Genomic DNA, 26,789 nt, shown 5'->3' with positions numbered 1-26,789 from the left:
CTGTGAGTGGGTGCAGCTGGAACTTTGAGCTTCGGGCTCCTGTCTGTGTGATTATAACATGTTGCTGCCGCTGCTCCGGGGACAGGCGGGGGACCCGGGTGGTTTTGGCGATTCTCTGGCTCTCTCCGGTCCTCGGAGCTCGGTATCATCAGGTTGAAGGTGTTTTGTTGCTGGGGAAGAATCCAGTTCTTCCTCACCTCCCTGCAGCCTCACCCCCACCGTTATACTCAAACTCAGCCAATCAAAAAAAATCACTCCATGTATCACTAGGCAGACGTCCACGCCGACAGCCAATCGGATTGGGCGGCTCGGGAAAGGGCGCAGGGAGCTGAGACAGACCGAGTGACAGCGTCTGAGTCCCGGGGAGGAACATCAGGGAATCTCCGTGGAAAAGCCCCGCAACGCGGTCAAGATGCCTAACAAAACCAAGAAGGAAAAGGTAATATCCGCGTCACTGGCGTGCCCGGGGCATTTTTCCACTGAGATCCGGTGTGGCGGGTGTTTTTTTCTGCTGCTGGAGACTTCAGACGTTTTATTTCACCGAGCTAATGGCTAGCTCACCTGCTAGCTGTTAGCTGGGGCCCAGCTAGGAGAGGACCGCTAAGCTAACGGCTAGCCGCGAGTCTGTGCTCGGCGCCCGCCGCGGACACGCTTCGTTTAACCGCACACCTGCTGAGTGTTTGAGCGGACACTTAGCAAGGATATTAGCGTGGAGCTGACCGCCGTGATTAGCCGTGTTCTGTTGCCGGAGCTCCGGGAAGAGTCGCTGGCTGTGCCTGAATTATTGATGCAGGGCTCGGCTGAAGAAGAGCGTCTGAAGCGTTCACAGCGGTTAGCCGTTAGCCGTTAACTGAGACCACACGATGACCGGTAGATGTCCCGCTGGATGCTGCGATTCCTTGGCTCACAGCGCAGTCTGAGCCCACCTCACACACCCATATAAATACCGGATTAAGGCGATTTGTTTAATGATGCAGCGCTCAGGGCTGATCAGTCATTGATCGTAATGTTTATAAGCCAGCACTTATGTTCGGTTCAGCGGATTGTTATCGATTATTTGTTTAGTCTGTAAACTTGAATGGAGCAGCAAGAAATCAAAAGAGAAAAACTGCTGATAAGTAACGGCCACAGTTATTGATTATTGATAATCTTCTCTCTGTGACTCACTGATTAATCGGCTGCTTCCGATGTCCGAAATTTTATTATTTATTTAAACTGAAAATAATTTTTTTTAAAAAAGGAGGTTTGAAGTCGCATCTATGTAATGTAAACGACTCGCTCTATAAATCATACAAAAAACTTAACACATTTTAAACATGAGCGACAAAAGTATTAAAGAATAAAAACACAAACACAGCAACGAGTATTTAAAACGCGTTTCAACGATCAAATCTTTTTTGTTCCATTTAAATATCTTTAAAAATATTCTTTGCAAAATACAGCAAAAAAAAAAAAACAAGACTAAAATTAAACCCAAAAATAGTAAAGTTTTAAAATGAGATCAAAAATAACATGTGACTCCAAAATGAGTAAATTCAGTTAAATTACAAAACAGAAAAATTAAAGCTGAAACATATAAAATTAACATTTAAATTAAAAAGAAAGAAAGATGAAAACAGAAAAGTGTACATATGTACGTATAAACATATAAATATATTTAGAAGGAAAAACCCCTCATAAAACAATTGGAAACATAGAAGATCAAAATCAGAATTTGACATCCAAAACATAAATATACAGCTTAAAAATCAGAAACATGTAACTATATAAAAACAAATAAAAACTCTAAGATGCACAAAACCTAATGATAAATAAAAAGACTTTCTAAAAATTAAAATAAATATTAGAAGACTAAAAAATGGAAAATCATTTAAAAAGATGATGATAATAAATCAAACTTAGGCAGAGATCAGCTACTTTTAAGCTGAAAGGGTTTGGCTCAGTGCTGATTTCCTGTCTTCAGGTGACCTGCAGACGTCCTCACGCTGTGGCGACGTGCACATGGCTGTTGTGACAAACACAGCTGAGATCACGTGTTAAATATGTGCAATGAGAACGAAGGATCGCTCTGCAGGTGAGAGGGTTCACCTGTGGGAGCACACCTGAGAGAGCAGAGGGAGCTTCTCGCGGCTCACGCAGCCTTTATTGTGAAAGTATCTGGAATGATTTTGTGAAGTTGGAAAGTAAAAATATGGAGCAGCTGTTGTGATTTCACTGTCAGTGCCTGTGATACGTGCGCTTCATACAGTAATACGTAAAAAGACTGAAAGTCGTAAAAACAGATCAAACACGGTGAGCCGAGTAACTCGCCCTGGAACCTGAATTAGGATCAAAAAGTCAAAATAAGAACTGAAAGTGTTAAACCTGTGCTGCTGCTCGGGTTCACTCGGAGGAGGAGCGCTGGTCGGCGTTCATCGAGTCTTAGCGTACACATCGGAAACTCTGATTGGCCAGCATTTCTTTGGGATGGGTCACGTGACTGCTGCCTGGAAGAAAGATTTATTATTTTTAACATCCCGGCTGAGCGTGACACACACAGTCAGAGCGTCCAATAAAGAGGACGTGGCTGTGATTGGTTGGGACTCGAGCAGAAGTCCCTCCCACACGCGCCTTCACGCAGTCACACATTCACATAAGTTCAGGTTTGTGCCGATCCATACTGAGTATTGATCTGATACCAGCTTTCAATCAGTAATCTGTGTCCCCAGACTGGGAGTCGTTCTTTATGTGAGGAGATGTCAGCCCGGCGGGGGTAACCCTGGTTACCCTAACCTGACCAGCTGACGGGTTACATCATCACGCACAGACAGACTGATGCAGAATAGAAACAAAAATGTCGGGCTGTGACGCTTCCTCCTCTTCCTCGGTGCTCAGTAAACGTTTCGTGTTTCAGCTCAGCTGATTTTCCTCGGCTCTGGTTTGAGTTTGTTCTCACAAAAATTAAAACAAGATCAGCTGATTTATGTTTTTCTCTGTGTGGGAACAGGAAACGACCAAATCTGCCAAAAGCAGTACGAAGAACAGCAACAGCGGCGGCGGCGGCGGGAAGGATGTGACCCCGGAGAACTCGGATGAGGTGAGTGCCGATTTGGTCACATGGCAGCGAGGAGCTGATATGAAAGGTTCCACTTTAAAAAGTCGAGCTGAAGCTCTGCCTGCACTGATTATATGCAGAGTAATAAAGGTGAAAGTAAATATACTCGAGTACTCCCCCTGCAGGCCGCAGGTGTCCCTGCTAGAAACAGACAGAGGGTTAAAATACAGCAGCTTCATCAGGAGTCAAAGCCTGCCTTCAGGTTTCAGGCCCCTCTTCTGTGGAAGCAGCTGCCAGTTTGGATTCAGGAGACAGACACTGCAGCTGTGTCCAAATTCAGGACCCGGCCTTCTCGGTCTACGTGGGCCGGGTCCTCCGAAGGCCGAGAAGGCCGGAAGTGCGAGGCTGTGAAATGTGACGGTCTGGCCTTCTGATTAGCGTCACCGCTGTCTCGGTGGAGTTTAATAAACTCGCCGTCTGCTCCTTGCTGTCTAAAATATAACAGGACACTGGCGTAAACTCTCGACCGTCTCACACTTCTGTTTAATCAGTTTTCTGTTTGACGTTTATTCAGCTGTGTGAAAACCAAGGAGGAACCCACCTGATGGATTAATAAAGTTTTATTTTATCTAATAATCTAATAACTTTGATCTCAGCCAAACCGATTCACTCCGGAACAAATCAAACACTGAAAAAGCCAAACAACAACATTTTTAAGTTATCTGAGTGACTTATATATCATGGTTAACCTGAGTAGTGAAGACCGCGGGTGGTAGAGCACACTGCATCAGTGCGCTCTACAGTCATTGGCCTGTCAGAACTCTGGCTCAGGTTTTCAGCCAACAGGCCTCAGACAGGCAGCCAAAATCATCAACGACCCCTCTCACATTCTTCACCCCGCATTTCAATGGCTCCCCTCTGGGCGACGCCTCCGCTGCATTTCCTGCAGGACTGAGAGGAGGAGCGCCACCTTTGTCCCCTCAGCCACTCTGCTTTTTAACTCCAGCCGATAAGAACATTTCCCACACCACAAACAGAAACTACTCTCTTCTTATACTACCGACACTTATTCACTTTTAGTCACTTTAATTTTAAAACTGTGTAATTGTAAAACTGTATATACTGTATATTTATTATTTCACTCTTATTGCCTGTTCTTATTGTCCTTATCTTCAATGTTATGCTGCACTGTTGTTGGTTAATTGCCCCTTGGGGATAAATAAAGTCTTCTGATTCTGAGACATTCCTCGCCACCACATGCCACCCATCAGTACCATGTGTGGTATCAAACGGCCCTCAGAGGCTCATTCAGGGGAGCAGGTACAGCAGGTCATGTGATAATCAGAAGGTTGGTGGTTCGATCCCTGGCTGCACCAGTCTGTGCCACAGTGGCCTTGAGCAGGATGCTGAACTCCGAGCTGCATTGTGAGTGTTATATAGAAACCACACACTCAGGGAGTGAACCAGTCTGTTCAGAGCAACACAACTGATTCTGTCTCCATGAAGCCTCTGTGACTCTCACCTGTGTGCACCTTTTCATCACCTGATTTAGTGAGCGGCTGCTGCAGGTTCTTACTCCACTGCAGCTAACCTGAAAATAACTGGTATTGATAGTTGATCAATACAGCACAGAGGTCCAGAACAGGAAGTCCCATAGATTCAAGTCAGATATTGAATGGCTGGTGTTTGTTCATTAACATCAGCGACACAAACAGATAATTAAATATCGGCTCACTGTTTCCTCTGAAACCTGTTTTATAACCTGTGTGTGTGTGTGTGTTATCAGTCGCAGCAGCAGAGCGGCAGTAAGCGTCCCAGTAACAGCACGCCGCCTCCCACCCAACTCAACAAGATCAAATACTCCGGAGGTCCTCAGCTGGTGAAGAAAGAGCGCCGCCAGAGCTCGTCCCGCTTCAGCCTGACCAAAAATAGAGAGTTACAGAAGCTGCCCGCCCTCAAAGGTAACACAGATCCAGCTTAAACATAATGCAAACCCAAGTTAAACTCATCTTGAACCAGAACTAAACCTGGTAGTGTCACTCAAACCTGCTGCAGGAGGGGTCTCAGCTGACTGCAGCGGTGGAATCAGCTGACAGTAGAATCATTTACAATAGATTCAGCTGACTGCAGCAGTGGAATCAGCTGACAGCGGCAGTAGAATCAGCTGACAGTAGAATCATTTACAGTAAAATCAGCTGACAGCAGCAGTAGAATCAGCTGACTGCAGCAGTGGAATCAGCTGACAGCGGCAGTAGAATCAGCTGACAGTAGAATCATTTACAGTAGAATCAGCTGACAGCAGCAGTAGAATCAACTTACTGCAGCAGTGGAATCAGCTGACAGCGGCAGTAGAATCAGCTGACTGCAGCGATGGAATCAGCTGACAGCAGCAGTAGAATCAACTTACTGCAGCAGTGGAATCAGCTAACAGCGGCAGTAGAATCAGCTGACTGCAGCGATGGAATCAGCTGACAGTAGAATCATTTACAGTAGATTCAGCTGACTGCAGCAGTAGAATCAGCTGACAGCGGCAGTAGAATCAGCTGACAGTAGAATCATTTACAGTAGAATCAGCTGACAGCAGCAGTAGAATCAGCTGACTGCAGCAGTGGAATCAGCTGACACCGGCAGTAGAATCAGCTGACTGCAGCAGTGGAATCAGCTGACAGCGGCCGTGGAATCAGCTGACAGCGGCAGTAGAATCAGCTGACAGTAGAATCATTTACAGTAGAATCAGCTGACTGCAGCAGTGGAATCAGCTGACTGCAGCAGTGGAATCAGCTGACAGCGGCCGTGGAATCAGCTGACAGCGGCAGTAGAATCAGCTGACAGTAGAATCATTTACAGTAGAATCAGCTGACTGCAGCAGTAGAATCAACTGACAGTAGAATCATTTACAGTAGAATCAGCTGACTGCAGCAGTGGAATCAGCTGACAGCGGCAGTAGAATCAGCTGACTGCAGCAGTGGAATCAGCTGACAGCAGCAGTAGAATCAGCTGACAGCGGCAGTAGAATCAGCTGACAGTAGAATCATTTACAGTAGAATCAACTGACAGTAGAATCATTTACAGTAGAATCAGCTGACTGCAGCAGTGGAATCAGCTGACAGTAGAATCATTTACAGTGGAATCAGCTGACTGCAGCAGTAGAATCAGCTGACAGTAAAATCAGCTGACAGTAGAATCAACAGCAGTAAAATCAGCTGACAGTAGAACCCTTAGCAGTAGAATCAGCTGACAGCAGCAGTAGAATCAGCTGACAGTAAAATCAGCTGACAGTAGAATCAACAGCAGTAAAATCAGCTGACAGCAGCAGTAGAATCAGCTGACAGTGAAATCAGCTACAGTGAAATCAGCTGACAGTAGAACCCTTAGCAGTAGAATCAGCTGACAGCAGCAGTAGAATCAGCTGACAGTAGAATCAGCAGCAGTAGAATCAGCTGCCTGCAGCAGTAGAATCAGCTGACAGTAGAATCAGCTGACTGCAGCAGTAGAATCAGCTGCCTGCAGCAGTAGAATCAGCTGACAGTAGAATCAGCTGACAGCAGCAGTAGAATCAGCTTCCTGCAGCAGTAGAATCAGCTGACAGTAGAATCAGCTGACAGTAGAAATAGCTGCCTGCAGCAGTAGAATCAGCTGACAGTAGAATCAGCTGCCTGCAGCAGTAGAATCAGCTGACAGTAGAATCAGCTGCCTGCAGCAGTAGAATCAGCTGACAGTAGAATCAGCAGCAGTAGAATCAGCTGACAGTAGAATCAGCTGCCTGCAGCAGTAGAATCAGCTGACAGTAGAATCAGCAGCAGTAGAATCAGCTGACAGTAGAATCAGCTGACTGCAGCAGTAGAATCCCCTGGCTGTAAATAGAACTAGGTGATTGGCTGTAAAGCATGTCAATGGTAGCGCATGTGCTTCATCAGTCGGTGGTTCTGGTTGGCTGGACCTTCATCACATTTGGTGAGATCACTGATGATGTCACCACCACTGTGTTGTGTGGTTGTTTCTGACTCCTCCCCTCTCAGACGCACCACCGATAGAGCGAGAGGATCTATTCGTGCAGAAGCTGCGTCAGTGCTGCGTGCTCTTCGACTTCATCAGCGACCCCCTCAGCGACCTCAAGTACAAGGAGGTGAAAAGGGCGGGGCTTAACGAGATGGTGGAGTACATCACGCACAACAGTGAAGTGGTGACTGAGTGCATCTACCCCGAGGCCGTCATCATGGTGAGAATGGTCTCCACCACAGACTTCTGGTTTGTTACTCTGTAATTAAAATAACTTTTATTTTTATTTTGTTCAGTTTTCAGTCAACGTGTTCCGGACTCTTCCTCCGTCCTCCAACCCGACCGGAGCCGAGTTTGACCCTGAGGAGGACGAGCCCACGTTGGAGGCGGCGTGGCCTCACCTGCAGGTACTTCCTGTCTGTTAAAGGATGCAGTGTTTGTGGCGTTTGTGAGCTAATGCTAAAAACTCGAACCATCAGCAGACACTTAGAAACCTCAGAAAACCAGAACCAGGCATCACATGGAACCACAGAAGAAGAGAAGGAGAGGGAACCACAGACACATGAGCTTGGTAAACATCACTTCCTCTCTGGACGCTGCTCTGATTTCCTAAGCTAATCCACGCAGGAAGCAGTGAGCAGACCATAAACACAGTCAGTGACACTGCACAGTGTTCCAGCTCAGACCCAGACACACACTCAACAACACAGCTGTGCAGAGAGGACCTCTACACTGGAGACACCAAACAGTTCATAAACACGGTCACTCTGAGGACACCAATGTCCACATGTAGGACAGAGAAGACAGATGGTTTGAAAGCATCTATGTTCACTGTGAATGTCCATCTTTGAAAAGAGGGCGGGGCTTACGACACCAACTGTCTGCCATCTATAATCCAGTTTTGAGATCCTTCCCAGACGACTTAATGCCCACTCACATCCTGGGTCATCTGACCTCAGGAAATCACATGACAGGGTGGGGCCAGGTTTCACAGTGGGTTCACCTAGAGCAGGGCGATATGACCAAAAATATTTATCACGATATACATTTGAAAATTTGTGATAACGATATAACTGACGATATAATTGACACGAGACAAAATACTTTACAACTCCACAACTTTATTAGTGCAAAAACCCATCAATGTATTTTCACTTAACCCTTTAAGACCTACCATAGAACCAAGTCCACCAGAGCTTATATTATTTTTTTTACATGTCGTAGAGCCATTTTTGGGAGCATTTCAAGTTGATATACATCAATACAACCATTACAGCCCAGATTTTAATAATATGTATGCATTAAGTGCATAGTAATTACATAAATTGCAAAAAAGTGCAATAAACTACAAAAAAAAAAGAAAATCGTTTTTGTTTTTTTAATATATATTTCTAGTTCCGGACTGTTTTTGAAATACAGCAATTTTTATACACTGCAGGAAAAACGAAAATAAATATTATAATGCAAATTTGCAAAAAAGCAGCATGTGCATCAAAATGAACTATTTCCAGCAGTGCAATATGAGTCCTAAGCATCCCAGAGACACAGAAAGTCATAAAGTCAAAGATAACTTTTAAAAACACCAGTATAGGCTCATGAGGCCCTGATGGTGAAAAACTACATTTCCGCGAAAATGACGTCACTTCCGGTTTCGGGCAGGACATGGCGGACATGCGATAGTTCACGCTGATGGACGTAGGAAGTGTTACAAACAGCTGATCGGATCCGCAAAGCAGGTTTCTGGAATATTATGTTTTTGTTGCTGCAAGTGCTTTTTATGCAGTTTTTGCAAAGCTATATGTGGAAGGAAACTGTGACCGAGGACAAGCTGATGGCATAAGATGTAAGTACAACTCCTCCGGCTTCATATGCAGAAAAAATTATTGCGCTAGCTTACGTGGTTGCAGAGCTGCCGGGATTTAAAAATAGTTACGCAAAACAGAGCGTGCTGCTCCGACCGGCTTTAAAGGGTTAAACAAGCAGCTGTTTATATCTGCATTAAAGTTATATAAAAATGTAACAGTGCAAATTCCTCGCTGACAGTTTAACCAAAAGGCATTTCCAGTGGAAACTGGCCGACATATCCTCAGCATAACCATGTATAATATCCACAACACTTAAAAAGAGGTTATACACACACAATACGGTAACATTATGTTGAAGCACAGTACGTATCACTCCGCGAGGCTCCGCCTACGGTAGCCGTAATGCTCCGACAATCCATCAAGCGGTGCGGCTTCGTAGCTTAGCAAAGTCGTACTGAAACATTTGACAGATTTTCGAGCGCCGTGCACATAAAATCGTTTCGAGGTCAGTAAACACAACCAGAGTTCATACATAAGGCACACGGGATTATAAGGGGCTCTGTCGACTTTCAGAAAAATCAAAGGATTGATTTTAAGTGCGCCGTATTTTCCAAACAACACGGTAATAACGACGGTCCGCTAGCATGCGCTACCAAAAATAGTGCTTTGTTGTGTATCTGACGAAAGCTAAACCAGTTCCACACCAGTGAAGCTGCAGCATTTTTACAAACCAGTTCAGGTTCATCTGTTTCATTTAACGATCCACTTTCGCTCTTCTCATTCTGCGCCGCCGCCATGATTTTTCCACCATGTGCGTATGTAAACAAAGGCACTGCGCATGCGTGTTTTACCCATATTCTATCGCCATATTTCATTTTCCTATCGTTGCCCAACATTATACCGGTGTTACCGTGAGCGGTATGATATGGCCCAGCCCTAGGTTCACCTGAAAACTTGGCTGATTGTGACCCACACCTGTTCACACCTTGGCTCGTGTGATTAGGCACAGGATTGATAGGGGGTCAGCGACCCTCTTGGGGGACACTCCCACAGGGTTTTAACCTGTGACTCTCCACCATTTGACCAAAGAACTGAAGAAGCTTCTCAGATGAAACTTAAAGAAGTCAAGATGCTTTTTTCCCCAAGCTCCTTGGACTACGATGACCTGGATGACTGAGAACCTTCACAGATGGCTAAGGAGCTACAGCCTCCTGTGTCCCCAACCACCCAAAAGCCCCCCCCCCCAAAAAAAAAAAAAATCCTTAGGAGTGGTGAAATGATCCGTTCTTACATTAGCTGTGATCATGTTTATTCCTGCTGTAAGGCTGAACATCCTGGTCTTTGTCAAAGCTGCACCTGTCAGAACATGACCTGTTTTTTGTCCAAAGACCAACACGTGTGTGTGTGTGTGTGTGTGTGTGTGTGTGTGTGTGTGTGTGTGTTCACAGCTTGTGTATGAGTTCTTCCTTCGCTTCCTGGAGTCTCCGGACTTCCAGCCGAACATCGCCAAAAAATACATCGACCAAAAGTTTGTACTGTTGGTAAGACGTCAGCTGTTAGTGTTGGTGTCAGAGTTCAGGTGTGACAGGTGTGACCTGTGGACCTCTGACTCGTTGAATTGTGTTGAAGCTGCTGGAGCTGTTTGACAGCGAGGATCCCCGAGAGAGAGACTTCCTGAAGACCATCCTGCACCGGATCTACGGCAAGTTCCTTGGCCTCCGCGCCTACATCCGCCGCCAGATCAACAACATCTTCTACAGGTTAGAGTCCACACACTCGGACAGAACCACGGGCTGTTTGTCCATACTGAAGTACGCAGGCCCATAATTTCACACCGGAGTCCAGACTTCCTGTGAACACGGTGCGATTGTTCTACAATATTTGCAATACAAAATGACACAAGACATAAAACAATTCCACACGATGATGTAGATTTCTTTAAGAAACAAAAATATACTTTTTTAAAATTCACTTTTACGTGTCATCTGTTTCATAATGTCTAACAAGCTTCATACAGTTAATCACAAGCTTCATCTCTTAATAAACACAGTACACGTGTATGCCTGAATAAAAACAAACAGGTGAGATGTTAGAACACTTTTATTTCAGTAAACACTCAAAACCTACAACAGACAGCTGCTGGTGTTTGAGAACTGAACAAATGTTTAAACTATAATCTGATCATTGTTGCAGCAGCCTTCAACATCTTCACGTAGTAACATCTGTTTTTGTTCCCGGGAAAATGTTCCCAGATATTCGAAGGTTACACAGCTGCATTCTCGCTTGAAAATATCTTAAAGGTTTTGTGTCACAGAAACAGTCATGTTTCGAACCTTTTAGCCGCTCTCCTCCGCCTTTTTTCTTTTGGACAAAATGCATTCTGGGATATTTGGCTGCACCAAGTCCACACTTTCATACATTACTGGGTTTTTCCTGTGAGCCAGAGGAGCATGGCTGTCACTGAGATTAAAACTTTTTCCCAGGTTCATGTGTTTGTGATGTACAGACACTGCAGACACAGCTGGAGCACCGAGCTTTGGGCTGCTTGATTGAATGTGATCCTCGGAGAAGAGATTAGAGCAAAGTGAGCTGCAGCTGCTCTGTGTACTGTGCAGTCGCCCTGTTTTTGGTTGTCTTCGGTCCAGATGCTGTAACCACCTATGATCACCGAACACGTCTAAATCCCAGTTTGACAGTGACCAAGATAATCCAACAACTTACCAATCAAAGCAGCCGTACGTACGTGGGAATCGACCCTGGTTACTCAGCGTTCCTCTCCCCAGAAGAGGAGCAGGGAGGTGTGGCCGTGCGGGTCAGAACTCACCTGAAACCTCTGATCATCGCTCTCGGGGAGATGGTTTTCGACACTTGGAAACTGTTGGACTGTCTGTGGGATTAAGGCCAATTGCTTCACCAGCCATCACGGAGCATCCCACACATGGCGGGGGATGTGGGATTGTGGACGCGGCCTCAGCGAGCAAAGATCCGAATGGCTCTGTTGCTAGATCGCTGGCTAACAAAACTTTCCTTCTCAGGGACTTTTTTCCATCCCGGACTTCTGCGTTTAACTGCGACGCGGCTTCATGCTGGTGAGTCTGCTCCTGTTGTTTGTGTAGGTCCCTGCAGACGTCTGTGCTGGACTAGCTTCCATATTTAAATCCAGTTCTCAGTGTTGTCAGGTCTCGGCAGATCTTTGGAGCAGGTTGGAGTCTTCCTCCCCTGTGCTTTGTGCGGTTGTTTACTGACTACTAAAGAGGGCAGCTTATCAGTGACTTTGGTGACTGGTCTCTAAAACACAACTGTTTTTTAAGATTTGTGTTGGTTGTGAGAGTGGACCGCTGGTTAAAGACAACCCTGGATGTGACACGGGTATATCAGGCTGTTTCCTGTTTTCAGCCCCGGCTCTGCAATAACGCTAGCATCCTCTGTGAGACGTGTGCACATAGTTAGTCCTTCAAGTGTTGCAGATTTTATCACTGCTTTTAAAAACTATGACTTTTGGACTTCCACGCAAGCTTGACTACCGAGGACCGTGTTTCCGTGCGCGGCTGCATTCGCTGTATTTTTTGCCCCTTTTCTAACCAAATGGACTAAACCGTCCTGTCAGGGTCGGCCGGCGCTCTAAGACGTACAATCCCTGGAGAGCAAGCTCGATAACCTAAGAGCAAGAGTCACCTTCCAACGTGACATGAGGGACTGCAGCATTCTGTGCTTCACGGAGACATGGCTGACCCCACCGTGCCGGACCGTGCCGTAACTCCGTCAGATTCATTCTTTGAGAGTCAAACAAAACCAAAGGTGGAGGAGTGTGAAAGTGGTTGATGCCAGGAGCATTTCTACCCTTTCCAGCGGCTGCTCCCCACATCTGGAGTTCCTGAGCATTAAGTGCCGCCCTTTCTATCTGCCCCGTGAGTTCACCTCGGTCATCGCCACGGTGGTCTACATCCCACCACAAGCGGACACAGGTGTGGCTTTGTCCGAACTACATGATGTGCTGAGTTCGCTTCAAAACAAGGAGCCCTCGTTGTAGGGAGACTTTAATAAAGCGAACCTCGGACAAGTCATGCCGAAGTTGGCTGTGATGTTTCCTTTATAGTGGACACAAACGATGTTTTTGGAGTGGCACAAATAATTTGTGGCATCTTATTGAAGAACAGCTGATTGTTCTGTAAATAGTTTGAAATGGTTATTTTTAAAAAAGGGTAAAAGTTAAATGGCTGCAAATAACTTGTGCGTATGATTTTTAAATTGACCATTTATGTTTGCATTTAAAGTTATGAAATATGATTCATTAAAGGTGTTTGTGGTTGTTACAGTAAAAATAGAACTTTTTCTACTCGAATTTTGTTTTTTGTTTGATTTTAGATCAGTTGTGTTAATGCAGTCAAAATGTAAACATGACTGTAAATTCAGACACGTGAGGTTGTGCTGAACACACGGCAAAGTAAACAGTTTTTAAAGGTGGAATAGAGGAAACATCAAAAGTAGTTAAAAATGGCCGATACCCTGGACCCCAGAGGGTTCAACTTTGTTTGTAAGTAACGCGATGATTACAGCGCTCTAGAGTGCGACCAAATTTTTCAATGGTGTGACTAAAAGAAATCTTAGGTGGCACCGGTGTGACCACCTGTTCAAGTAACAAAAAAGTCTCCGTGTGGTCAACAACAGACACACATTATGCCCCTGTCGTGGTCTAAACCAATCAGAGATAGTCAGGACCGCTCTGATTGGTTCATGTGGTCCTTCGTGTGTACTTTTGAAAGTGCAGGCGGATAGACAGAGGTGAATATCAATTCATTAAATCCTGAATCAACTTTTAAATATAAATGTTTTTGCCAGAAACGCGAGAATCTCAGGTTAAAGCTCACAAAACTATTTCAACAAACAGTAAGTGAGAGCAGCTACACGGACTCTGCACAGAGACGGAAACGCAGACCCGACGCATCAGAAGCAGCTTTCTCTTTCTCGCCTGTACACGGACACGCCGTCGGGGCTGAACGCCCACAGCTCGCTGACTCTGATGCATCGCGCTGCATTTACGTCTTTTTTGCGCTGATTCTGAGCTGCAGGTTTTGTGTCTCTCCACCCAAAATTCACTGAACCAGCAGCAAAAGAAGCAGCAAACTGCGCTTCACATTTGATGAACATCGTCATGAATTCCCTCTAACTTTTGCTGTTTTGCTTCCCCCACGATAAAATCCCACTTCATGCACAGCTCTCTCTCTCAAGAACAGTTTCCCGTCTCAAATCTGTTTTCGGCATTATTCATTCGCTTATCACCCACCAGTCTACCGTTGTTTACAGCGTTGTCGGCCGCTGCGTTTTGTTTTTTACTTAAATGACCTCGGACGAGAAAGCCTCATTTCTTACCTTGTTTTTTTATAAGATTTGGTAACCAGTCATCAGCCTGATGAACCTGAGTGCTCTGTTTTAACATTTATGTGTGCTGTATCACCACCTTGTTGACTTGCTGTCCACCTTCTGTTGTGTTCTCTTGAAGGTGATTGTTGTATACTGTTCAATTATAAAATCAATAAAAATATATTGAAAAAAACCCTAATTTCTGCTGTTCAATACTGAAGAAATGTAAACTTTTTAAAACTATGCAAAGTTGCAGAATATTTTTAAGCTTATCTGCTATAAACATCCAGGCCAGGAAAATCTGCTTCATGTTTTTCTGTTTTATTCTCAGTTACTTTCACACAGAAGCCTCTGCTGTGATGCTCACACCTCTGATGAAGTCTCACAGTATCAGCACTGATAAATGATCAGAATTATAATATCTCTGACTGTCTGAGGCTAAACTGAATTGAATCAGGATCTCTTGAATCAGGATCGAGTGGATTATAGAAATCAGTGATGATACCCAGCCCTGGTGAGCAGCCTCGGCCCGACAGAGTGGATGTAGCTGTGGGTGATGAGAAAAGATGAAGAACGATTGATAACTTTTTTGTTAAGTTAAGGCCTGATCCGTCTGAAATTCACAGCCAGCTCTGACACGGAGCCATCAACCTCTGAACGCTGAAAAAGCAGCAGTGTGTCCAGGAAACACAATATATGCTGCGATAAATGCCCAAGTGTCCCCGCGGCCCGCGGCCCAGCGAACAGGTCGTCAGAGACGAGATGATGTTTAACATGGTCTACAGTATTACCAAAGAGTGCCAAAGCACTTTAAGCACAAGCACACGATTGTTAGTTAATCATTTACAAATCAATATTGTCTGTGTGGACAGCAGTTCCTCCCCAAAAAAGTGCACGTGTAAAAGTGCACGTGTAAAAGTGCACGTGTCAAACTGCGGTGTTTTTAGGTGTGACTAACGTTTGTGCAACCGTGGCAAAAAGTTGGTCTCGAGCCCTGAATTACTTTTCAAGTAATTAATTACTTTTAGAATCTCAGTTACTAACTCAGTTACTTTTTTGAAGAAGTAACTAGTAACTATAATTAATTACTTTTTCAAAGTAACTTGGCCAACACTGGTAATTGCAGACCTGTATCTAAATGACCCCGTCACAGACGCCGTTGTTTGTATCGTGCGTGGACGAGTTTGAGTCGGGTTCTCGATCAGAGACCGCTCTGTGCTTCTCGTCTGCTGCCTTTGGCGTCCTCCTGTCTCGTCCAATCAAAGCCACTTCTGACGAGGTTCATGCCTCACCAGCAGAGGTGTCTCTGTACTTGTGGGAGACTCACCTCTCGCTTTAGGAGTACCTCAGGGTCTATATTACCTCTTTGCTAACGTGTGTGCTCACTCGGCTGAACAGCAGAGATCCATGGGAGCCTGAGCTAAACTGTTAGCGATTAAGCCCTGGATCAGGATACGTTTGTTAAATCTTAATGACAGAAAGACAGATGTCACAGGCTTTACGTTTGACCCCTAAGCGAGTCTTCTGACACTCGAGTCGGTTGTGTTGCTGTAAAAAGTCTGGGCTGGTTTCATCAGAGCCCAGCTGAAGCCTTATCGTGCTTCACAGGTATCGAACATGCATGCATGACCACACCCCTTATCTTCACCTGAGAAGTGATTTTACGATTTTATTGCTGCGTTTTCACAGCCTGGCACCTGTCTGAGCTGCTCCACATTCACACACCTGTGAGAGCTCTGAGCTCACCTGAGGCGACGCAGCTTTTGCAGCAGTAACAGCAGATCTATGGAAAAGGCTACCTTTCCATACCTGCACACATTTAAGTCTTTATTAAAAACACATTGGTATATATTTGACATCCTCACAGACGATCGCATTTTCTGATTTTATTTTAATGTTGATCGTTGTGTCAGGCTACGTCCACACGTACACGGGTATTTTTGAAAACGCAGATTTTCCGTTTTAAAAAATAATCCGTCCACACGTAAACGCTGCTAGGAACATGCCAAAGCAGCAGGTGGCGCTATATTCCTAACCGTGCAGAAATGTTGGCCAATCAGAAGTCTAGAAGCCTGGGTGGGAAAAAGTAAACAAAGCTGGGGCATAGAAGCAGAACCGTCTGTGTGGAGGGACAGTAACTGTGTGTATGTAAGCATTTAAACACTGCAGAGAGAACAAGTAACAGTGTTGTAGAAATTCATTTCACTGAAACAATAACGTGGCGCACAGTGTGACGTCAAAAAAGGCGCACACCTTTGACGCTGCGTTTTCTGTGTTTTTCTCGTCCACACGTAAACGCAAAAACTGAGTTTTTAGAAATCTCTGTTTTCAGTGACCGAAAACGCCGTTTACGTGTGGACGAAAGGTGCAAACGCATAGAAAAATCTGCGTTTTCAAAAATACCCGGGTACGTGTGGACGGACGGGCGTGTGGACGCACGTGTGGACGCACGTGTGGACGTACGTGTGGACGCAGCCTCGGTCAGCTCTGTTGTTTTAAATGTGCGACGTGAATAAAGTCGAGGTTCTGACATGCTCCACCTGCAGGTTCATCTACGAGACGGAACATCACAACGGGATCGCTGAGCTGCTGGAGATCCTGGGCAGGTAACACACACACACACACACACACACACACACACACGCACACCCTGTGACCTCTGACCTCAGTGACACACACCCCCCACCCCCTCTGTGTGTCTCAGCATCATTAACGGCTTCGCGCTGCCTCTCAAAGAAGAACACAAGATGTTCCTGATCCGGGTTCTGCTGCCTCTGCACAAAGTGAAGTCTCTGAGCGTGTACCACCCACAGGTCAGAGGTCGCCCTGTCCGTCAGTTCGTCCGTAGCGTCCGTGTGTCTCTGCTGACTGCGTCTGTCTGTTCGTCCTCAGCTGGCCTACTGCGTGGTCCAGTTCCTGGAGAAGGACAGCGGCCTGACCGAGCCTGTGAGTCCCTGCTGAGCCTGTTTCCATGACAACCCTGGGTTTCTGCAGCGCCACACACACAGAAATACACGGTCACGCACTGAAGTGCGTACCGAAGCACGTCAGAGCGCCGTCACCCGGCAGGGCGTTCGACTCTGCACCGGCCTCACTGGTCGCTATTGCGCCTGAGCCTGCCGAAACAGGAAGTTCAGACTGTCAGCATAAACTCACGCTGACGCAGAAATGTCACAAACATTTAAACTGTGCATGTGGACGCCATGTGCACGTTTGATCGGCCAATCAGACATCAGAGTTTAAGGCGGAGCAGATTTAACCCAGAAAACAAACAAACTTTATCCATGTGGCACGATCTGATGATGTCATAATTATGGGCAGAGCAGGTCAGCTACTAATCGAAAGGTTGGCGGTTCGATTCCTGGCTGCAGGTGTCCTGCACGCCGGGCTCCATTTACACTTTAGTCAGAGCCGCTCTTCATCACATCGAAGCTCAGCCACTGAATCGTCACGCTTGTTTGGAGAGCTGCAGTTATGATCGCTGTAACTAAACTTTTGTAACACGCTGACCTTTGACCCTTGCAGGTGATCATGGGTCTGCTGAAGTTCTGGCCAAAGACTCACAGTCCGAAGGAGGTGATGTTCCTGAACGAGCTGGAGGAGATTCTGGACGTCATCGAGCCGTCCGAGTTCGTCAAAGTCCAGGAGCCGCTCTTTAGACAACTCGCCAAGTGCGTCTCCAGCCCGCACTTCCAGGTACCAGGACCAGGGCTTCTGTTAGCTGTTTGCCGTGGCGCCGGTTGTGTGCCTGGGCTCTCTAATTCCAGCTCACTGAGGGTGGAAGCATGTCGGCGTGGCGGCGCAGTGGTTAGCCTCGCAGCAGCAAGTGCGTCTGCCAGTCCAAACACGTGCATGTGGGCCGGATAAAGTGCTCAGTGACGCTGGGACACTGGGTCTGAACCGGGCACGGAGAGCACAGCCTTCAGTGTGTCGGATCCAGTGAACGATGTTGTGTCTGAGCGCGCTCAGTTGCGGCTGTTTGTTTCTGTGAAACACGACCGCTTCCTGTCCCGCCGCCTGGTGACGGACACATGGGATCAGATTAGAGGGAATGAACGTGATTGGTTGAAAAGGTGTTCAGTTGTGTCCATGCAAACCTGAACGTGTCATTTCCTGTGTCAGCTTCTGTAAAAATGTGTGACATCACAGCGGGCCTCTAACCCGAGTCCTGCAGATCAGACCAGAGCTCCCAGTTACTGCAGCTTTTACCTACACAGGTGTGTGTGTGTGTGTGTGTGTGTGCGTGCGTGCGCGTGCGCGCGTGTGTGTGTGTGTGTGTGTGTGTGTGTGTGTGTGTGCATGTGCGTGCGCGCGTGTGTGTGTGCATGTGCGTGCGCGCGCGTGCGTGCGTGTGTGTGTGTGTGTGCGTGTGCGCAGGTGGCAGAGAGAGCGCTGTATTACTGGAACAACGAGTACATCATGAGTCTGATCAGCGACAACGCCGCCAAGATCCTCCCCATCATGTTCCCTGCACTCTACAAGAACTCCAAGAGCCACTGGAACAAGTAACACACACACACACCAACCACTGATCAGCTCCGCCCACATCTTTGTTAGCCAATCAGCAGCGTCCTGACAAAGACAGCAGCAGCGCTGATGTGTTCAGATCAATACTGAGCCAATGAGAGCTGAGCTTTGGGGGGTTAGGGTGAGGACGTGAGCTCGTTTTCTGTCCTGTGAGATCAACGATGTCCTGCAGGGTCCTCAGGAGTGACATCACAGGAGTGACATCACAGGTGTGACATCACAGGAGTGACATCACTGGAATGTGTGTGACTCCTGATGGTTCTCATACAGTCGTAAAAATAAGTTGATGAGCACATTTCAGTCGTGTAGCGAGCCTTTCATTTAAAACAGGAACTGACCAAAACACTCCCCTGACCCCGCCCACAGAGTTCAGTGTGACGATGAGGCCATCGCAGTCCCGCTTCCGTCACAGTCCCACCTCCGTCACAGTCCCGCCTCCGTCCCGCCTCTGTCACAGTCCCGCCTCCACATTACATTCATTTGTAACTCCACGTTACAAATGAATAAAACATAAAGGAAGTCTTGGCTCCTGTTTGTTCTCCTCCTCAGGACGATCCACGGCCTGATCTACAACGCCCTGAAGCTCTTCATGGAGATGAACCAGAAGCTGTTTGACGACTGCACGCAGCAGTACAAGGCCGAGAAACAAAAGTACGGCTCTGGGACTCAGCAGCTTTCTGCCCTCTTCCTCTGCTCCTCTTTCTCACCGTGTGCGTCTCCTGCAGGGAGAAGTACAAGCTGAAGGAGCGGGAGGAGGTTTGGCACAGGATCGAGGAGCTGGCTCGGCAGAACCCTCAGGTACAGCAAGCACGGGGACGGGAAACACACTGAGCCCTGCAGATGTGACTGACGCTGGCTTTAAGAAACAGCTGCTAACGTTTCTGTCAGCGTGGCGTCGTGTGATTGGTTGATTGGTTAGCTAACTATTGACAGGACGACACCTGGGAGGAAACGTCAGTGTGAGGGGAGCACTTTGTGCTGCAGCAGTGAGTTCATGTTAAACCAGGACGTGCTGTGTGTCTGTTCACTGTTTCATGTCCTCTTTAAACCTGATCACAGTATTGATCCAGATAAATGCTGATTTCACTCTGTGGACGATTTCTGTTTGATCGATCTGCAGATTAATCAGCTCTGTCCCCCGAGTCTCCAGATGAAATGTGGGTCAGAGGTCATCGGGATTCCTCCCCTATTAACGTTTTGTGTCTCTCTTTACTTTCAGAGCAGTAAGCTCCACCCCCTACGCCCAGGACTCCACCCACAAGAAGAGGTCAGCTCCCAGTGTCTAATTAATGTGTGTATGTGACGATCCACGAGGATCAGGGCAACCTGTAACGTGTGTGTGTGTGTGTGTGTGTGTGTGCGCGTGTGTGTGTGTGTGTGCGCGCAGTACATGGTGTACAGTAACAGCAGCGTTGCTGTGTACTCGATGGAGACAGAGACGCCAACAGCTGAAGACATCCAGCTGCTGAAGAAGACTGTGGAGAGCGAGGCATCACAGGTAACGCACACACGCACGTGCACGCACACACACACGCACGTGCACACACACACACACACACACACACACGCACACAAAGACACACACACACACGCACACAGATATACACAAAGACACAGAGTGATCTCACTCTCGTCCTCGCAGACAAAATGCTTTAATATTCTGGCGTGACGTTTTCTCTGACTTCCTGTTTGATGTGATGACAGTTTGATTCCAAACTCTTTGACGTCAAAGTCACTAATAATTATTAGTTATAATTGCATCAATGAGTATTGTTAATTAAAAAATTAGATGAATATGAATATTATGAAACTTATTGTTAAAGATTTCCTGTAATTTTACATTTTAATGTTTCAGTCAGAGCAAAAAAACTTTTTTAGAATTCGTTTCTCAGCGATTGTCTGACATTTAAATACGAGAAGAAAAACATTTAAATCCCAGAGAATATTTTTATTGGTACATTTGTTTTTATTTAGAAACACATTTAAATTTACTTGAATTTTATTTTGAAAAATTCAAAAAATTTGTAATTTCTAAATTTAACACCGACCAAGATTCATGTTGTTTCAGAGAGTGTGAAATATTTTTATCACTGAATCTGTGTGTGTGTGCATGTGTGTGTGTGTGCGCGTGTGCGCGTGTGTGTGTGTGTGTGCGTGTGTGCGTGTATGTGCGCGCGCGCGTGTGTGTGTGTGTGTGTGTGTGCGCGTGTGTGCGTGTGTGTGTGCGTGTGTGTGTGTGTGTGTGTGTGTGCGTGTGCGTGTGTGCATGCAGGGTCTGAAGGATCTAAAGAAGGATAAGGTCCTGATGAGGAGGAAGTCGGAGCTGCCGCAGGACGTCTACACCATCAAAGCTCTGGAGGCTCACAAGCGAGCTGAAGAGTACCTGACGGCCAATCAGGAGGCTCTCTGACCAGAGGAGGCGGCCCCTCCTAATCCAGACTCCGCCCCCTCGCGTCCGTCTCCGTGGGGAGGAAGTTGATGCCGTCGTGGAGAGCCTGGTCCCGGGTCAGACTAGGGCGGAGCTGACGCCGCCGCGTTCACCCAAAAAATAAAGTAAAAATAAATAAAAAAATAAGAACGGCTCAGCTCTGCCCCCCGGTGGCCGACCACACGTAGGACACTGTAGAAGCTCCGTCCGTCCACCTGCTGTTTAAACTGTGTCAGCGGTCCACCGTGATTGGACATCAGCTTCATGTTGCACTAACACTCCCACGCCTCCACCCACGCTTTAACTGCTGCTGTTTGTTCTGAACCCACATCGGGCACACCAACGCATCACCGGCAGCCCGTCCTGCCGCAGGACGCCACGCTGCGCGATCTGCAGCTGCTGTCTCTGCATTTGCTTTCTGCCCACACGCCTCACCGTTACTTTTACAATCGTCTTTGAATGCTTCATCCAGCGAGCCAGCAGCAGGTCAGCTGGTTCCTGGTTTTTAGTGATCAGAACCTTAGCAGAACCTTCAGGACAGCAGAACAGCGATGATCGCAAACGCGCTAACAAATAAAAGTCGGCCGAAACAATCAACTAAAATTTTACCTGCAAAATAAAAACAGGACTGAAAATACCTGGATGTGTTTCAGAATAAGAGCATTAGCTGTAGCATCTGTACGCTTCAAACTAAATGCTTTTCATTTTCTATTTTTCAGAATAAAAGCATCATCTTCACAGTTCAACAAAAAGGCATCAGCTACAGCATTCTGACATTTCAGAGTAAAAGCATGAACCGTGGGCGGAGTTTTTTGTGTAGAGCCCCTTCCTCAGGGGGGATTTTTGACCTAGTGTTTCCGTGGAAACGAGAAGTAGACGCAGAGTGGTCTGGGCTTCGCAGTGCTGCTGCAGCTCCTCACTTCTGTCCCGTTGCACCTGAACGCAGCGCTGATGCGTTCACTGACCCGCTTGGTTCTCCAACAGCGGCTTCACAGCTCCGCCCCTGAACCCTAGCTCTGCCAATCGACTGCTAGTCTGTACGTCTGGCAGACTGAAGCGGGCCGATGATGATGATGTGGAAGACGCAGTGAATGTAAACATCCTATCAGGACCCCCCCAACACACACTGTGTATCTTTGTTTTAGTCCAGCTGAGGGCGCCTCGCCTCAAGTGTTAGCCAGCAGCTCCTCGGGTTAAAGGTCAAACGCTTCTGATTATTGATCAGTTATTGATTGACTGCACTGGTGCCAGATGGGAGGGCCCTTAAAGAGGACACAGGAGGAAAGGTTAGCGACGCCGTCATCATGTAAAACAGCAGCAACTTCTTTTTGATTTTTTTTTCACAGTTTAGTTTCAAATTTGTAACTTTTTAAAATCTAATTTTCACCTTTTTTTTTTTTTTTTACTTTTTTTTATTACGTTTTACTTCTTTATAAAATAATTATTATTTTTATGTGTTTGATTTTTCTGTCAGTGGAGTCGGAGCCTTATTGGCTGCTGAGGTCACACGATCCGTCCTTTATTCTTCACGGCGTAAACTTAATTAGTTTCAGTTTTGATGCTCGTAATAAAAGCAGATTTGGAACAATGCGATTGGCTCGTTTTCAGCTTCCTGTTTGGCGTCGCTGACATGAAGTCAGTTGTATGAATTTAGCACCTCATTGGCCAAACATTTTGCACGCTGTGACACGTCCACCTCGCCGTTCGTGTGTTTTTGTTTAACAGTTTGAAACATGAGGAACAAAAGAAAAAGGCCTCCGTGGAGGTGGACGGTCTTTTCTGTAACCATCCCACGTACGGACTTGTGGCCACACCAACATACTTTCTAGTCTTTGTTCTTGTGGGCCTTTTTCATTTGTTGTCGCTCGTGCACTTCTTCCTGCTGCCGTGTTGGCGTGTCTTCTACAGACCCAGCTGTCAGTCAGAATCGGAGACCGTTCCAGTGTTAGCCCCTCCGCCTGTCAGTCATTCGCTGCTGGAGTGAAAGCTTCCGTTTCCAGGCTGAACCAAACTTTCCTGCACTCAGTCTTTAAGTTATATTTTTGTTTTTTTATGAGAGCTGAAAAAATGTTTTTGAATCCGCTGCTGAACCAAACCTTTAGCACAAACAGCTGTTTGTTTTTCCCTCCAGCAGTGACTGACAGGTGGAGCGGGGTCATGTGACGGCGTGCTGTCCACTCGGGCCGTGACAGTGAGACATTGCTTCCTGTCATCACGTACAGATGTTTAAAGAGGTCGAGCATCACATGGTATGAAAGTCTGATTTTGTTCAGATGTTCATGTACAGCAGAAATAAACTGAAGTACAGTCAATCTGCCCACTGCGTGTTTCTTTCAAACGCACACACAAGTGAACTACAAAAAACTACAAAGATGGCAGTCTCACCTGTCTCACAGCAACACTCAAACATCTCAGCGGCGTCCCTGAACTAAACTCAGTCTGATTAACTCGTCCATTTAAACAACCTGACCTGCTTGGTGGGGCGGAGCCTGTTCATTGTTGACATCTGATTGGATGTAAACCCACGACTGCTCCCCATCACGCGCTCAGACTCAAGCTGAAGGAGGGAGTGCTTCAAATGACCCCAAAACTCTGCAGTGCTGCGTTCAAGCTCCCGTTGATGTTCTCGGACGCGCTGACCCTCAGAAACATCCTGTTCACAGCTGGAATGAAACCAGCTGAGGACCTCAGGCTGGTGCACAAACAGTTTGGGGACCGATGCTGTTTCACAATAAACACTGATGCAAACATTGAAGTCGGACTTTATTTGATCTTCCACTTCAGTTTAAAAACTCGTCACAGAGACAAGAAAAAAATATTCCAGTGAAACTACATTTACACCGTGCGCCGGTGTGACGCTTTTATTTGGAAAGGCAAAGATAGGAAGGTGTTTTCACACAGGTGCAAAATAAGTCAGGCATGAGTTATCAAACAGTGATCAATAACTGATTTATATATCTGTATGATTTTAAAGTTAGTAAACGACATTATTGTCAGTTACATATCTGATTTTTTATCCAGTGACAAACAAACACCAGAACAATCACTCACTGAAACTGTTAATTGATTATTCATAATTACCATATTGATCACCTGGAATCTTTACGGGCTTCAATAAATTACACTTCTCTGGAGAAACAAAGCACTGTATTTATCTTTGGGCCCTGAAGTGGTCATAATGAGCTACAGGTGAGCTCAGCTCAGGTGTCCAATGTCACCTGGGGGCTCGGGCTCAGTCTATTAATCTGTAGGAATGGTCGCGATGCGTTCAGGGTCCCGCGGTGATGGTGATGTCTATGTGGTGCATTCAAGGACAGTCAGAGTTCAGAGTTGATGTAGTTCTTGTGGTGCGTTCAGGGCCCGGGGAGGTTTGCGCAGGGCGGCGGCGCTCTGTCGGCTCTGCAGCGTGTCACGCACCATGTCCTTCCACTGGTCGTCGGAGATCTCCCGCGCCCACGGCGGCACACCCAAAGATGGCAGCGCCACGGCCGCCATCGTCCTCTTCACCAGCTCGACGTGATCTGCGGGTTACAGGAAGTGATGTCAGTGTTTATTCTGAGTCACCGAACAGGTGTCACAGGTGTGTGTCTCACCTGCGTCCATGGGGATGGAGGCGCGGCTCCTCTCAGAAGCTGCTCCTTCGGGGTCCTCTTCCTCGTCGCTGTCAGGAGGCGGAGCTTCGGGGAGGTGCAGCCCCAACACCTGTGGAAAGACGTGCAGGTAAGCTGAGCGCCAGGGGAGGCGTGGTTCACCTGTCGCGGGGCAGATCTCACCTCTATCCGCTGCTGCACCTGCTGCAGCTGCTCGGAGTGGGAGGCCGCCTCCCCCGTCTCCTCCCCCCGCTCGTTATCCTCTGGCTGTTCGCCACCGTTCACACCGTCGGGCTCCTGGTTCAGAGGCTGGTAGTAGTACCCTCCCCCACTGCCATCTTCCTCGTCTTCCTCCTCCTCGCCATCCAGCTCCATCTCCCCCACTGCCTCCTCCTCCCCATCCCCCCCACCCCACATGGCACCCGGCGGCAGCGTTCCGTCCGTCGGTCGCTCGTCCTCTCCCAGCTCGTCCTCGGAGCTCGGTAAGACGCGCTCTGGTCCCATTGCAGAGCTGCACACTTCCATCCACAGACACACCTGATGACAGGTAACAGGTCATGTGACTGCCCAACCTAATGTGACATTATCATGCTGCTCACACGCACAGATGCTAACAGTTAGCAATCATGATCATGACAGGGAGTGTTTACAACATCTAACCAATGAAACGAGTTCTCAGGAAAACAGCCAATCGAATGCCTCCTTCAGTATTTCAGTATCAATTTTTTTTTTCATTCAAACCTTTATTTAAACATCAGTACAATACAAAATAGAATTAAACAGTGCCACATTAATGGTGTTGTACTTCAGAACCTAAATATGCTAGGGGGAAAGTAACTGATCAAGCCAAAGAATAAAGTGATTGAAAGATTCACAAACACCAATAGTTTTTATAGCTTTTGGGTTAGTGGAGCTCTTAACTGAATTAAGATACTTTAAGTTCAAAGGAGAATACATAAAAAGGGGGATGTCTTCCTAAACATTTGGACTTGTGAATATGAAATTTAGCCATTAAATTTAACAAGTTAATCATATATCTGTTATCAAAGTTGAATTGTCTTTGGTTTTCACACTGATAACCACTGTCCTGACACCTGCCACCATACAGTAATCAGAGTACTCTCACTGTAGTAATCAGAGTACTTTAGCACCTGCTAAAGTGCAGATGAAACAGAATTATTAATGCAGAATTTTTCCTTCTGATTTTATTTATTTTTATTATTTCATATTTATATATGTCCTTAACAGAGCGAGATTTTTAGCATGAATTACTTTAGGGTCAGTGTGATGACCCCTGAAAACCTTACTTCCGGCGCCCCCGTGTGTGGCAGCCTGTTACAGCAGCTCCGCTCATTCTGAGCTTCTTTCTTATCTCCTCTTTACTTTCTCGTACTTTTTTGTAACTAAAGTTTTAGCAATTAGATTCTGCAATCATGGACTACCGTTTTGTGCTAGTCTTGGTTGTCTTTCTCTCTTTTTTCCCACCTTTTTCAGCCGTGTTTGGGGACCCAGCGCATGGATCCTTTGTTTACAGTAGGGATCAGCTGTTAGCGCTGCATCCCGCAGTGGTGCTGGCATGACACTGGCAATGTAGCATCATGATGCTAACGGAGTCCTGGCTAACACCGCTAACTCCGGACACGAGCGTGACGCTACCGGGATTCCAGCTGCTGCGGGCGGACAGGACGAGAGAGAGCGGTAAGAGGAAAGGAGGGCTGGCAGTGTTTGTAAATGATAGATGGTGTAACCCCGGGAACGTCACTGTGAGAGACATTGAGCTGTTAGCCGTTAGCATGCGACCGTACTACCTGTTCCAACAATTCTCGCATGTTATCGCGATACCCCCCCCCCCCCCCCCCCCCGGGCCAACGCGGATGCAGCCTGTGACACTCTCCACTAGGGCCGGGTATCGTCACTGATTTCTAGAATCGATTCGATTTCAATCAGGGAAATTTCGCCTCCGAGAGTCAGAAATATTATAATTCTGATCATGCATCAGTACATTTCCATATTTTTATATCTATAAAAACAAAGCTGACACTTGC

At 46.7% G+C, this 26,789-nt stretch overlaps 3 protein-coding genes across 4 annotated transcripts in view; 2 read left to right on the top strand and 1 right to left on the bottom strand.

The window, feature by feature from the left end:
• The first annotated feature begins 309 nt into the window (after nucleotides 1–309).
• On the top strand, nucleotides 310–21,286 carry ppp2r5d (protein phosphatase 2, regulatory subunit B', delta). The gene is made up of 17 exons (XM_087849866.1): nucleotides 310–439; nucleotides 2,987–3,076; nucleotides 4,821–4,995; nucleotides 7,054–7,253; nucleotides 7,330–7,440; nucleotides 10,287–10,379; nucleotides 10,468–10,598; nucleotides 16,746–16,805; nucleotides 16,904–17,012; nucleotides 17,092–17,145; nucleotides 17,725–17,895; nucleotides 18,577–18,704; nucleotides 19,276–19,377; nucleotides 19,452–19,524; nucleotides 19,946–19,993; nucleotides 20,114–20,224; nucleotides 20,999–21,286. Exons 1-17 carry the CDS (start codon nucleotides 413–415, stop codon nucleotides 21,134–21,136), a joined length of 1,821 nt encoding a protein of 606 aa, XP_087705992.1. The 5' UTR covers nucleotides 310–412; the 3' UTR covers nucleotides 21,137–21,286.
• A 2,715-nt stretch (nucleotides 21,287–24,001) lies between these two features.
• Nucleotides 24,002–26,789, bottom strand: part of mea1 (male-enhanced antigen 1) — a 3,745-nt gene continuing 957 nt past the window's right edge. Inside the window, exons 1-4 of one of the 2 annotated variants that reach the window (XM_087849868.1) lie at nucleotides 26,230–26,595; nucleotides 24,928–25,281; nucleotides 24,748–24,856; nucleotides 24,002–24,675 (exon numbers count right to left, since the gene is read on the bottom strand). In XM_087849868.1, coding sequence (XP_087705994.1) covers nucleotides 24,479–24,675; nucleotides 24,748–24,856; nucleotides 24,928–25,281; nucleotides 26,230–26,322 — 753 coding nt within the window. In that variant the 5' untranslated portion in view covers nucleotides 26,323–26,595 and the 3' untranslated portion in view covers nucleotides 24,002–24,478. Of the gene's footprint in view, nucleotides 24,676–24,747; nucleotides 24,857–24,927; nucleotides 25,282–26,229; nucleotides 26,596–26,789 lie in introns of those variants that run through there. The other variant, XM_006806848.3, reaches the window with a different exon arrangement.
• Nucleotides 26,057–26,789, top strand: part of lrrc73 (leucine rich repeat containing 73) — a 12,561-nt gene continuing 11,828 nt past the window's right edge. The window contains exon 1 of the mRNA XM_087849867.1: nucleotides 26,057–26,442. Within this exon, the coding sequence (XP_087705993.1) occupies nucleotides 26,343–26,442 (100 nt within the window). The 5' untranslated portion in view covers nucleotides 26,057–26,342. The remainder of the gene's footprint in view (nucleotides 26,443–26,789) is intronic.

The sequence above is a fragment of the Neolamprologus brichardi genome, chromosome 13, assembly GCF_056152115.1.
Source record: "Neolamprologus brichardi isolate AB-2024 chromosome 13, ASM5615211v1, whole genome shotgun sequence".
Taxonomy (NCBI): Eukaryota; Metazoa; Chordata; class Actinopteri; order Cichliformes; family Cichlidae; genus Neolamprologus; species Neolamprologus brichardi.
Note: the sequence above shows the minus strand (reverse complement) of the source record. Positions and strands in the feature narration are given on the sequence as shown.

What these genes read in the sequence shown, in the direction of transcription:
- ppp2r5d (XM_087849866.1), top strand. Translation starts at nt 413, where the DNA reads ATGCCTAACAAAACCAAGAAGGAAAAG. An exon ending in ACAAAACCAAGAAGGAAAAG is followed by an intron (nt 440 to 2,986) that starts GTAATATCCGCG and finishes GTGTGGGAACAG; the next exon opens with GAAACGACCAAATCTGCCAA. An exon ending in TCTCCAGCCCGCACTTCCAG is followed by an intron (nt 17,896 to 18,576) that starts GTACCAGGACCA and finishes GCGTGTGCGCAG; the next exon opens with GTGGCAGAGAGAGCGCTGTA.